General features: G+C 42.1%; 2 protein-coding genes across 2 annotated transcripts in view; both read right to left on the bottom strand.

Moving 5' to 3' along the window:
- Nucleotides 1-3,511, bottom strand: part of DHTKD1 (dehydrogenase E1 and transketolase domain containing 1) — a 43,381-nt gene extending 39,870 nt beyond the window's left edge. The window contains exon 1 of the mRNA XM_061126076.1: nucleotides 3,251-3,511. Coding sequence (XP_060982059.1) covers nucleotides 3,251-3,407 — 157 coding nt within the window. The 5' untranslated portion in view covers nucleotides 3,408-3,511. The remainder of the gene's footprint in view (nucleotides 1-3,250) is intronic.
- A 6,045-nt stretch (nucleotides 3,512-9,556) lies between these two features.
- Nucleotides 9,557-9,992, bottom strand: LOC133044226 (large ribosomal subunit protein uL23-like). Its single transcript, XM_061125646.1, has one exon. It carries the CDS (start codon nucleotides 9,990-9,992, stop codon nucleotides 9,570-9,572), a length of 423 nt encoding a protein of 140 aa, XP_060981629.1. The 3' UTR covers nucleotides 9,557-9,569.
- Nucleotides 9,993-12,779: the final 2,787 nt, after the last annotated feature.

The raw sequence follows: 12,779 nt of genomic DNA, 5'->3' as shown, positions 1-12,779 counted from the left end.
CTGCCCCAAGGCATGTGGATCTTTCCAAGCCAGGGATCGAACTAGTAGCCCCTGCATTGCCAAGTGGATTCTTAGCCACCACTGAACCACCAATGAAAGTGAAAGTCGCTCAGCTGTGTCCAGCTCTTTACAACCCCATGGACTGCACAGTCCATGGAATTATCCAGGCCAGAATACTGGAGTGGGTAGCCTTTCCCTTCTCCCGGGGATCTTCCCAAACCAGGGATCGACCTCAGGTCTCCTGCATTGCAGACGGATTCTTTACCATCTGAGCCACCAGGGAAGCCCAGGCAAGTCTCAACATGTTTAAAAAATCTCTAACGTCGTAAGATTTTCCCCAACTGTTTTTCCTATAATGCCTCCAGTAAAGCCTCCTATTATTTCTCTCTCTCTTTTTTTGGTGGGGGGCTGCACACCGCGTGGCTTGTGGGATCTTAGTTCCCCCATCAGTGATCGAAATTGGGCCTTAGCAAGTGAAAGCATGAAGTCCTAACCACTGGACCAACAAGGAACTCCCAAGGCTCCTATTATTTCTAATATGCAACACACCTACAACCTCACTTCAGCTACTAAAGCTCGTTGCTAAGATCAGTAACCACTAAACACTATTTGGAATCTTATAGGCCCCATGTCCTAACCATCTCTAATTTCCACCATCTCCCCCAATCCTTCATAATGAAATTTATACCTATGAATCACCAATCCTAAGCTGTTGCATTTCTATATACTAACAATAAACTATCAGAGATAGGAATTAAGGAAACAACCCCATTAACTGTAATATCAAAAAGAATAAAATTCCTAGGAATAATCCTATTTAAGGAGGTAAAAGACCGTACTCAGAAAACTGTAAGACACTGACGAAAGAAATGGAAGATGACACAAATGGATGGAAAGATATATGGTGTCCTTGGATTGGAAGAATTAAAGAAATGTCATTGTTAAAGGGTCATTGTTAAAATGACAATACTTAGGAAGCCAATCTCTAGATTCAGTGCAATTCCTATTAAAATACCAATAATTTTTCACAGAACTAGAACAAATAATTCTAAAATGTGTATGGAAAGTGTGAAAAGTGAAAGTGTTAGTCGCTCAGTTGTGTCCGACTCTGTAACCCCATGGCCTGGAGCCCACCAGGTTCCTCAGTCCATGGAATTCTCCAGGCAAGAATACTGGAGTGGGTAACCATTCCCTTCTCCAGAGGATCCTCCCGACCCAGGGATCAAACCCAGGTCTCCTGCATTGGCAGGCAGATTCTTTACTATCTGAGTCACCAAGGAAGCCCTTGTGTATGGAAATCCACCTCCATTTTAATTTAAGATTGTTGATAAATAGAACTCAAGCTTACTTGGAAGCTGAGGTTTAAAGAGGTTAAAGTACAAGCTCTTTTACTAATAGCCAACTACAAAGGACACATATCATGGGTCAAATTTTAACTCCTGAAACCACTGCCATCCAAAATGGTCACTAGAAGCAAATTCAAGACCTCTTTGAAGACTTACTACAGTGAAAACCTTAATAAATGAGGTATTCAACCTATGTTGGCCTTGATATTCACTTGGCCAAGATAAACATATGAAGAAAGAAGCTGATGAAGGGCAAAGAGGAGGAGGAAAACACCACAACTTGGACTACACCTCCTCCCATTTCTCTATGTACCTTGGACGTGGGAGCTGCCTTGTGTTCATTTTCAGTAGGGTTTGTGAATACATTCTCTGTGTGGGAAGAAAACCTTAGAGTATTTAAATAGCCAAAGGGGTTGAGTGTGGTGATACTAATTATTTTCCAACATCCATTTTCCTCTTCTCTTTCAAAATAACTTTTAGCTGGAAGGTGGCTGCCCTGAAGAAAGACAATGCTTTCCAATCTCCCTTGCAAGGATGTACAGACGTGTGACCAAGCTCTATTGGACAAACATACCTTATATATACATCTCTTATTGACTATAACGATGTTTGGCCATGGTGACCACAGACCTCCTGCTAGAAAATCACTTAGTGTGACATAAAAATACAAATTCCTGGACCTCATCTCAGGCCACTGAATGAGAATTGGGATGAGGGTGAGGCGAGGGAGGGCAGCCTGGGACTAGCCTTTTAAACATCATTCAGAGTGATCTGAACGCACACTTCAGTTTGAGGGAAACTGACATGCAAAATTAGATACTCCATGTGTCAAGTGAAATAAGATATAGTCTTACTCTCAAGGGATTAGCCATCTAGCTGACCAAAATGCTGTTCCTAAAGAAACCTGTCGCACTCAAGAAAGAGAAATCAAAAAAAAAAGAAAGAGAAATCAGTTTTATTCTGAATGTCTCCTGAGATCAAGAACACAATATTGAGGTTTCAGTGTGTGATCTACTACTCAAAGGTCAGGTGTTTAGATGATGAAGGGATCCTAATTGTTAATCCAATAACCAGACCAAAGATATCAAATGGGACCTCCCTGGTGGTCCGGTGGTTAGGACTTCAGACTCTCACTGTCCAGGGCCAGTGTTCAATCCCTGGTCAGGGAACTAAGATCTCATAAGCCACGTGGCACAGCAAATAGTAATAACACATAAAAATTAAAAATGCCAAGTGACCTTCCTCTAACGGCCAATCTGTGTTTATCTTCTATTCTGTGAGGATGAATAAACATACAATAATTTTGGAGCATAAACCAAATACTCAAAATTGGTCTCTTGTACATGAGGATGCAACTGAGCCTCCAAACACTGATATTCGTGTCTCCTAATCCATTAAAACCCGAGTAGCATAGTTCTGAATTCAGCAAAGAGTTTTAAACTCCTAACGAGGCTAGACAGAAGAGACGAATGAATAATAAATACCATGATGAGGTTCAAGAACACCTCTTCACTCTAGTCACCATCGCGATCCCCACATATCCCTCTCACACCGGTTTTGGAGACAGCCCTGGAAAATGTGTATCCTTGGGTGAACTCCAGGAGCTGGGCTATCTTAGAACTTTTCCTGCAGCCCCGCCTCCCTAAACAGCTAAGTTCTCACACGTTTTATAACCAGGGAATGGAAAAGACAAAAGAGTTCACAGAACCATTCTGTGACCCGGACCCTGACAAGACGCAGGCTTGTCCCTCTCTGCTCCCTGGCCTCCCCTTCCTCACCACCCGCCTGCTCGCACACTGAGGCCCCCGGAAGTCCCAACCCTCTAAAGCACCCACCCCCGGCCCAGAAATAAGAACCCCTGACTCCCCAGCCGCCACGCCCACCGGCCCAGGCCCCATCCTGACCTGGGGGGCGCGCCAGGCCGCCCTCGGGCTCCCGGCTCTCGGGCTTCCTCGGCCGGTAGCCATAGACACCCCTCTCTGTCTGGTAGCCGCGCCGGAGGAAGAGCGGAGCGGCCCGACCGAGGCCCAGTCTTGCTGCTGCCATAGCGGCCCAGGCCATGTCCCACCAGGCCCCCGGGGCCCAGAGATCTGGGCGGGATGTCCAGGGGCCGCGGCCGCAGGGAGGTCGCTCCTGCGCTGACCCACCGCGGGGGAGGTGAGAGGCAGAGGAGACAGGCGAGGGGGAAAACCCGCCCCCTAGAGCAACACCCCCACTCCTGATTGGCCAGGACCCGGCCCTTGGAGCCAATCCAGATCAGCGGCCCGCAAAGCCAAGCCGCGCGGCTGGGATCCCGCGACACTCGCGAGGGCCTAGAGGCTGAGGAAGGTCCTGCATTTGGGAAAAGGAGGGGTGCTGAGGGGAGCGTACCGGCTTTCTGGTAACCAAGCTGTGTATGCTGAATATATCTGTGTATGCTGCATTCTCCCTCCGGGCGTGCACCACCCCTCTCAAGGAAGCTCCAGAGCATAGACTCACACGCACCATGCAGTCTCCCACAGAAAGGAAAAATTAGCGGCAGACTGCATGAAAGGTGGCTGAGACTCAGACCAAGTTCATAGGAAGGAGCCAGAAAATCAATATCCCATCTCTGTATTTTTGTAAAAAACATTGAGGGGGAAAGGTTCAAACAGGGGAGAAGGAGCCTGAGCCTGAACGAAAGCGATAGGAGTGAAGAAAAAACTGGACTTGGAAGATTTTAGATAATTGAGATTCTTGATTGGTCTATCTCTGACAGTTTCCCAAACTATTTTATTCCACTACTCACCTTTAATTTTACCAACATGGGGAGGTCTGAATGCTTCCCAGTCGGCCATCCATTCTTCCAGTCACCTGAGCAGCTGCACCCCCATACTCCTAAGAACGTTACACATGTGGCCTAAGATATCTTTCCACTTCACTCTTTCAGCCCCTGTATGCACAGAGCCCTCTGCTGGGTTACACAGATAAATAAAATACAGTGTCTGCCCCTAATCAGGTCCCAGTCCAGTGGCAGACTGAACTCAACACACAATGTATGAGACACACGGTAATCCAAGTGTGTGCAGGTGCCCTGCAAGCATAGACAGGTGTGTCAAGGAAACCTCCAAGTGGAAGGCACACTAGAACAGAATCTTGAAGACTGAGGAGTTAGACAAATGTGTAAGAAGAGGAGCCCACCAAGGAGAAGGGGCAAAGCATGAGCCCAGTAGCCGGGGAGAGGTTGCAAGGCATTGCAAGTGATTCCGAGGGGCTGGCAAACTGGGTGTGTATTGAGAAATGGGAGTGAACAGTTGAAGATAGTATGAAATTGTTATCGAGGAGAGTAGTAAAGGTAGAATATTGTCTTTAAAGTTTTGAAATTCACCCCGTTGAGGTCGGTGGCCATGAATATAGAGAGAAAGCACGTTCTGCTGCTTTGTGATTTTCTCCTACCTTGGTACTGAGAAGGTCAGAAGGGTGATAATTGGGTTCATTCAGGGCTGAAGTTTTGCAGGCAGATGGGATAGAAAGGCCAAGATGCAAAGACATTTAACATATTTGTTAGAGGACGACTGGAATAACAAAACATGGGCTTTAACCTAACATTTAAAAATTCTATCAAATATAAGAATGGGCAGATAGTAAAAGAAAAGGGCCAGTCAGTTGGCAGTTCCAATGAGGTAAATTGGTAAAGACTAGGTAAATCGGGAGTTGGTTGAGAATCTCAGCTGGAACAGAAGGTTGCAGACAGGAAACAAAATGTTTAAAGTGGTCATTGTAGCAGTGATGCAAATGTTGATACTGACCAGGAAGCTTGTTGGCTAAAGTGGAGTGCGGAAGAGTGTTTTCAGAGGTGAGGTCAAGAAACTGAGAAAACAGGTATTTAGGTTTTTTGAGCTGCCATAAGGACAACCAGCCAGAAACTTCAATGTGCCAGGCGTTCACACACAAACCCTTTTTCCTTTAAAATTTCATTCACACTCATGACTTGAATTAGCAATAAAAAAGGAATGACACCAAATACAAATCACCAGTATAACCTCTCTTCTGAACCCAGGATCCACACAAATGGAATACTGCCTACCAGACAGTTTTACTTTTGGGCATCATTATGAGTCCATGATATACTAAGTGCTGTGATGTTAAAATATGATCATTTTGCAAACTGGTGACCCACAGGTCCCATCTAGACTGCTTATATGGGGAGTTCTCTGGCATTCCAGTGGTTAGGACTCAGTGCTAAGGTTCGGACTCTGCTATGGTGCGGGTTCAATCCCTGGTCGAGGGATGAAGATCCCACAAGCTGCGTGGGATGGCCAAAAATAAAAAAACAAATTGCTGATATATGCTTTGTTTGCCATCAGAAAGTCTTAATTTTTTAAATTGGATGCTTTTATTAAAAATGTGGAAGATTGCATATTAAAGTTCGGGTTTCTGGTTTTTCTTAGAGATCTGACCACACTGCACTCACTGTCCTCCATGATGGTGATCAGCATGAGCTGAGTGGTTGCTGGTCTCTCTAGACGGTGTGTGTGGGTACCAGTTTTCAGTCCCCACCTCTCTTACCTTTATATGGTCTGCTTTTCTGGACCCTATAGCTGCTTGTGTTTGCAAACTCTAGTCTGCTGTGGTTTGCCTGCCTCTTCTTTCACCCTTAATTAGAACCACACTTTCTATGGTTCTCACTGTGAACCAGCAATACTATTTTTGGTTCCTCAAACATCCATACTTTTCCTACTTCATGGTTTTCACGCAACCTATTCCCTCTGCCAGGAAGGCTCTTCCTCCTGACCCCATCCCATCACCAATAACACATACACCTGAAAGATTCCTATCCACCTTCTCCACTGGCCCAGGAGTTACTTTCTGGGGGAAAAAAAAAAAAGTGTTCCTGGCCATCTTGGGTAAATTAGTTCTTCCTACTGTATGCCCTCATAATACTCCATAAACTTCCTTATTTTATTATACAATTTTGAAAAATATTTCTTGAGTACCAGATGCATTATAATTGTGGGAATCTAAATTTTTACCCACTTAGAGTATTACAATGATTCTGTCTCTACCTTCCCATGCATAATTACATAATTGATTAAATTAATGTAAGCTAAATATAAATATGATGTGCCTCCTTTGTGGGTGGTTCTCCCACTAAATTGTAAATGACAAAAGTGTGCGATTATGTCTGTCTACTGCATTGCTCTGTCCCCAGCACCTTATTTACTGGCGACCTACAGGTCCCATCTAAACTGCTGATATGGGGAGTTCCCTATTGGTCCAGTGGTTAGGACTCAGTGCTAAGGTTAGGACTTGGTGCTAGGGTGTGGGTTCAATCCCTGGTCAGGGAACAAAGATCCCACAAGCCACGTGAGGTCAAACATCCAGTAATTCACCAGTATGTGATGAGTAAAAAATTTTGAGTATGAGTTAATGAAAGAAGAAGAATATAGGATGCAGTGATTGGATATGAAAACTAAGTGGGGAAGTGGGGAGACATGACTTCTTGGCTTCTGACTTGAGACACTGTGTGATTGGTGATGCCATTAACAGATAAAGGTGCACAGGACCAACAGAAGGCTTTGAGGCAGATTAATTCCATTTTGGACATTCTGATACTCAATGTTTGTGAGACTGCTGAGTGTAGACATCTGGTGCATAATTGGACTCATGGGTCTAGAGCTCAGAAAACTCTTCAAGGGGGGGTAACAGCAACTTTATTTTGCACATTTGAGGGCTGATAAATCCAAGGCACATACAACTGATAAGCAACAGAGATAGGACCCACATCCATATTTTTAGCCTTGACATCCATACTATCCAGTCTCTTCCTTATTGCTATGATACTTGTTATATTATAAAAACCTTATTTATTTTAGAGATCTGTCCTTCTAAAACCTCCATTCTTTTTTTTTTTTCTTTCTTTCTTTAGTTTATTTGACTACACCATGTCTTAGTTGTGGCATGTAGGATCTAGTTCCCTGATCATGGCCCCTGCATTGGGAGTTTGGAGTCTTAGCCACTAGACCAGCAGAGAAGTCCCCAAAACCTCTGTCCTTGACAAAACTTGTAATAAAGTAATACATTTTAAAATACAATCTTCAATTTCTACTCACCAGTCCTTAAATTGAAGACAATAATGCAATGCACTCTTAGACTTGGGTTCCAGTATAAAATAGTATAATGCTTTTCTATCAGAACTAATATGTTTTCAAAAGATAAAGAATAGATATAGTGATATGAGATCTGGGTCAGAGAAACCAAGATTTGAATCCAGGCCCTGCCACTTATTACTGTAGGAGAGAAGAAAATTTATCTTCTATCCACTCATGTTCTGCTTCTGGTGACTGTGAATTAAACTGAGAAAAGACAGATTAAAATAAGAAAAGGCTTATATTTCTTTCCTTTTTGGTGTGTGTGATCAAGCAGCATGTGGAATTTTAGTACACCAGCCAGGGATTGAACCCATGCCTTCTGCATTGGAAGCATGGAGTCTCAGCCACTGTACCACTGGGGAAATTCCAGCATATATTTATTGGTGTTAATATTTTTCATGCATGTTGGCTTAAGAGAAAGGAATGAAAATCCAAAGGGGTGACTAGACTTTGGGCCTCGTATACTGTTTTAACAAAGAGTAATATACAATATTATGAAGAAGACACTAGGCAAAGGAAAAAAGTTTTGAGCTCCTAGGAATGGTATACTGTGAAAAGTGACTAGAAAAGGTGTGGTAGAGAAGGGTTAGCATTTGGTATGGTTTCTTATGCAGACAGACTCAATTCATCTCTGCTGGTAAGAATCATTCTCCTCTTACTAGTATGGGAGTCAGGAAACTTACATCATCTTTACAAATGGAACTCTATGTCATTTTTACAAAGGGAAATTTGTGCCTACTTTTAGGTAGAGAGGGGGAAGCCAGTTTCTCAATTGCCTTCAGCTTAAAATAATTAATATGCCAAAGTGAAATATTTGGGGTAGCATGCCCTGATCCCCTTCACTATATAGGCCTTAGGCATATTCCTTGAACTCTTAGTCTATATAGTTACCTGTAAAATATTTAAGCATTTATGTAAAACACACAAAGTTCAGTGATTAGATGCTCAATAAGTGTTAGCTACCACTATTATTATTGTTATTATTAAAGAAAGAAAGCAATTGAGATGATGGAGTTGTTTATGACGCTGAAGTGATGAGATCAAGGTTAAAACTGGCAAAGCTAAAGTTAAGATCCAAAGAAGTAAGGATACAGGACAGAGTCTTCCACATGGACAATGAAATGGCCTCAAATAATAGTGGGTCTCTCATGCAATTTTGTTATTATCAGTTTCTGTCTGTCTTCACTGAGGCCAGAAATAGTGCTTTATTCATTTTTGTATTTTATTTCCAATACAGTGATTGATTCATAGTAACACTTTGAAAATTGGATGCATGACATTGTCCAGAGAATAAGACAAGTCACAAATGGGAGGAAAATATTTGCAAAAGATGGATCTGACCATAATGATGGATAAATGTCTTTATACATCTATTTAAACCCACAGAATGTATAGCACTATGGATTAACTTTAATGTAAACTATGAACTTTGGGTAATTAAGATGTGTCAGTGTAGGTTCATCAGCCACAACAAATGTATAACTTGGATGAGAGATGTTGACAGTGGAGGAGGCTGTGCATGTGTAGGGCCTCAGAGAACAGTAGGAAACCTCTGTACCTTCCCCTCAATTTTGCTGTGAACCTTAAATATATAATATATTATATATTTAATATATTAAATATTTGTATGCCCTAAAATATAACCTTAAAAAAGAGACATATTTTTTTAAATTTTACTGAAGTATGGTTGATTTACAATGTTGTGTTAATGTATGCAGTACAGCAAAGTGATTCAGTTATAGATATATACACATTCTCTTCCATTAAGATTTATGATAGGATATTGAATATAGTACCCTGTGCTACACAATAGGAACTTGTTGTTTATCTATTCTATACATAATAGTTTTCATCCCCTAATCTCAAGTTCCCAATCCTTCCTTACCCCACCCTTGGCAATCATAAGTCTGTTCTCTTTGTCTGTGAGTCTGTCTATTTCTGTTTCATAGACAAATTCATTTGTGTCATATTTTATATATATATATATATATATATATATATATTTTTTTTTTTACATAGTGAAAACTTTTATATTTGGAATTAGGCAGCTGGACTCAGTTTAGATGATCCCAATTTTGTTGGCAACATCCAAAGCATCATAGTCAGGAGCCAGTTAAACATATGCCTTCTTTTCTCCATCAGGCCTGATCAGAGTATTGACCTTAGCCACGTCAATGTCATAGAGCTTTTTCACAGCCTGTTTAATTTGGTGCTTGTTGGCCTTGACATCCACAAGGAATACCAGTGTGTTGTTGTCTTCTATTTTCCTCATGGCTGACTCGGTGGTGAGGGGGAATTTGATGATGGCATAGTGGTCAAGTTCGTTTCTCCTGGGGGCGCTCTTCCGAGGATATCTGGGCTGCCTCCTGAGGCGCAATGTTTTGGGCCCCCAGAAGGTGGGTGACGTCTGGATCTTCTTTTTCTTGTGGCTGTGGATACCTTTCAACACTGCTTTCTTGGCCTTCAAAGCCTTTGCTTTGGCTTCAGCTTTAGGAGGGGCAGGGGCTTCCTTCTTCGCCTTAAGCGCCATCTTCATGAAAAGGGTTTCTCTTGTGTCATATTTTAGATTCCACATATAAGTGATATCATATGATATTTGTCTTTAAAAAAAAAAGACATATCTGATAAAGAATTTGTATCTAAAATGTATAAAGAACTCTTAAACACAGCAATAAGAAAACAAAGGACCTAATTTTCAAAATGGGCCAAAGACCCTAACAGACAACTCACCAAAGAAGATATATAGATGGCAAATAAGCATATGAAAAGATGCCCCATACCGTATGTCATTTGGGAATTGCAAATTAAAACAACAATGAGATAGGGATGTTGATAGTGGGGGAGGTTGTGCAAATGTGGGGGAAGGGAGTATATGAGAAAGCTTTGTACCTTCCTCTCAATTTACTGTGAAGTTAAAACTGCTCTTAAAAAAAAAAGCCTCAAAAAAAAAAAAGAAAAATTAGATGGCTACATGCATGCATGAATGAATGAAAACAAATTGTGTGGTTAATTCAGGAGTCAATGGAGTTTTAAAAAAGTGTTTATGAAAAAGAAGACTTTAGGCCAGATTTAAAGTCTGAAACATGTCATACTTAGAAAATATATTTGTTTAACCATATGTATAGAAAATGTAAGGCAGGGAATTCCCTGGATGTCCAGTGATTAGGACTTGGGGCTTCCACTGCAGGGTTCCCAGTTTCAATTCCTGGTGGGGGAACTAGATCTCGCATGCTGCATAGCATGGCCAAAACAAAAACAAAATGTAATGTTAAAATAATAATGCTTATCATCCTACTGGCTATCTATTGTTGCATAAGACATTACCTCACAACTAAATGGCTTGAAATGACAAACCTGTATCACCTTGCAGTTTTTGTAGGTCAGTATTCCAGACACAGCTTGGCTTAGGACCTCAGGCTCAAGATTGCTCCAAGGTTGCAGTCAGGCTGCAGGCTGAGATTATGATCTCACCTGAAAGCTCAAGCAGGGGAGAATCAACTTTCATTCCATTCATTTATTTGTTGGCAGGGCTGAGTCCCTCACTGGCTACTGGCCAGAAGCCTTCCTTGATTCTCTGTTCTGTGGGTCTCTCCAAGGGTAGCTTTCAACATGGCAGCCAACTGCCCTTAGGGAGTGGGCATGGGTGGGAGTAGGGTAGGATGGGGGAGATGAATCAGTATTTTTGAAAACTAATATTAGTTGTAACATCCTGTCACCTCTGCTGTATTATACTCACTAGACTAAATGCAGTCTACACTCAGAGGGAGAACATTACACAAGGGCATGACGATCAGGAGAAAGGGATCCTTGAGAACCATTTTAGAGATCACCTACGGTACCTCCATGACCGTTTATAGGAAGCTTTGACTCAAGTATACGCAGTGTTTATCCTTGGCCTATCAATCATGTAACTCTCAAGTAACTCTTGCACAGACTACTGTGACACTCTGCCCGAAGGATTAGAACTGTGGTTGTGTGTGTTAGTCACTCAGTTGTGTCTGACTCTTTATGACCCCATAGACTGTAACCCACCAGGTTCCTCTGTCCATGGGATTGTACAGGCAAGAATACTGGAGTGGGTTGCCATTTCCTCTTCTAGATGCTGCATAAATAGTTCTGATGATAAAACATACCATATCATTTCAAAGAACTATAGTTACAAGCTTATTGTTTTTTCAATTAATTTCTTTAATTGGATGCTAATTACTTTACAATATTGTGGTGATTTTTGCCATACGTCAACATGAATCAGCCACTGGTGCACATGTGTCCCCCATCCAGAATCCCCCCTTCCCACTTCCCTCCCCACCCTCTCCCTCTGGGTTGTCCCAGAGCACTGGCTTTGAGTGCCCTGCTTCATGCATCAAACTTGCACTGGTCATCTATTTTACATATTGTGATATACATGTTTCGATGACCAGCTTATTATTATTATCATTAAACTGATATTAAATCTTGGGTATGAGAACATTAAAACAAAGTGACATCCCTATTTAAATGAGTCTTCCCTTCAACTGGAAGAAAGAGGGTAAAACACAACAGAATGGCTGTTTCTACAGCTTCTGTGGGGAAAATGTAGGTGAGTATAATGTATATGGTATCCTGTGTAAAGTGTAGAAACTTCCAGAAGAAAAATAAGCTAGAAATGACACTCACTCCTTTCCCTTCCCCTTAGCAACTGGCACAAGAAGTGAGGTGATGCCAGAGGACTCCCTGAGTAATACCTTTTTTTTTCTAGCTATATTTCTCAATGTGACGGTATTGTCCTGGTTTAGGAAGGTAGCCACTTCTGAATGCTTAAATACTTGGAAGCTGTGACAAAGTGTGTTGCCAAAATTAAATTAAAATAATGAAGTTAGGGATCATAAAGTCTAATGTACTCATTTTTAAAAAGAAGTATCTGAACTACAGACAAGTTACAAACAATTTGCCCTAGTTCCATGGACATTAGCAGGGCTCTAAGACCGGACCTAATCCTAAAGGAGATCAGTCCTGGGTGTTCATTGGAAGGACTGATGTTGAAGCTGAAACTCCAATACTTTGGCCACCTGATGCGAAGAGCTGACTCATTGGAAAAGACCCTGATGCTGGGAAAGATTGAGGGCAGGAGGAGAAGGGGATGACAGAGGATGAGATGGCTGGATGGCATCACCAACTCGATGGGCATGAGTTTGAGTAAGCTCCGGGAGTTGGTGATGCACAGGGAGGCCTGGCGTGCTGCGGTTCATGGGGTCGCAAAGAGTCAGACACGACTGAGCGACTGAACTGAACTGAACTGAACTGAAGACCAGATCCAGTTCTCTTCCCTTTGCATTTTGCTTTC

This window comes from Dama dama, chromosome 23, assembly GCF_033118175.1.
Source record: "Dama dama isolate Ldn47 chromosome 23, ASM3311817v1, whole genome shotgun sequence".
In the NCBI taxonomy this organism is placed as follows: Eukaryota; Metazoa; Chordata; class Mammalia; order Artiodactyla; family Cervidae; genus Dama; species Dama dama.
Note: the sequence above shows the minus strand (reverse complement) of the source record. Positions and strands in the feature narration are given on the sequence as shown.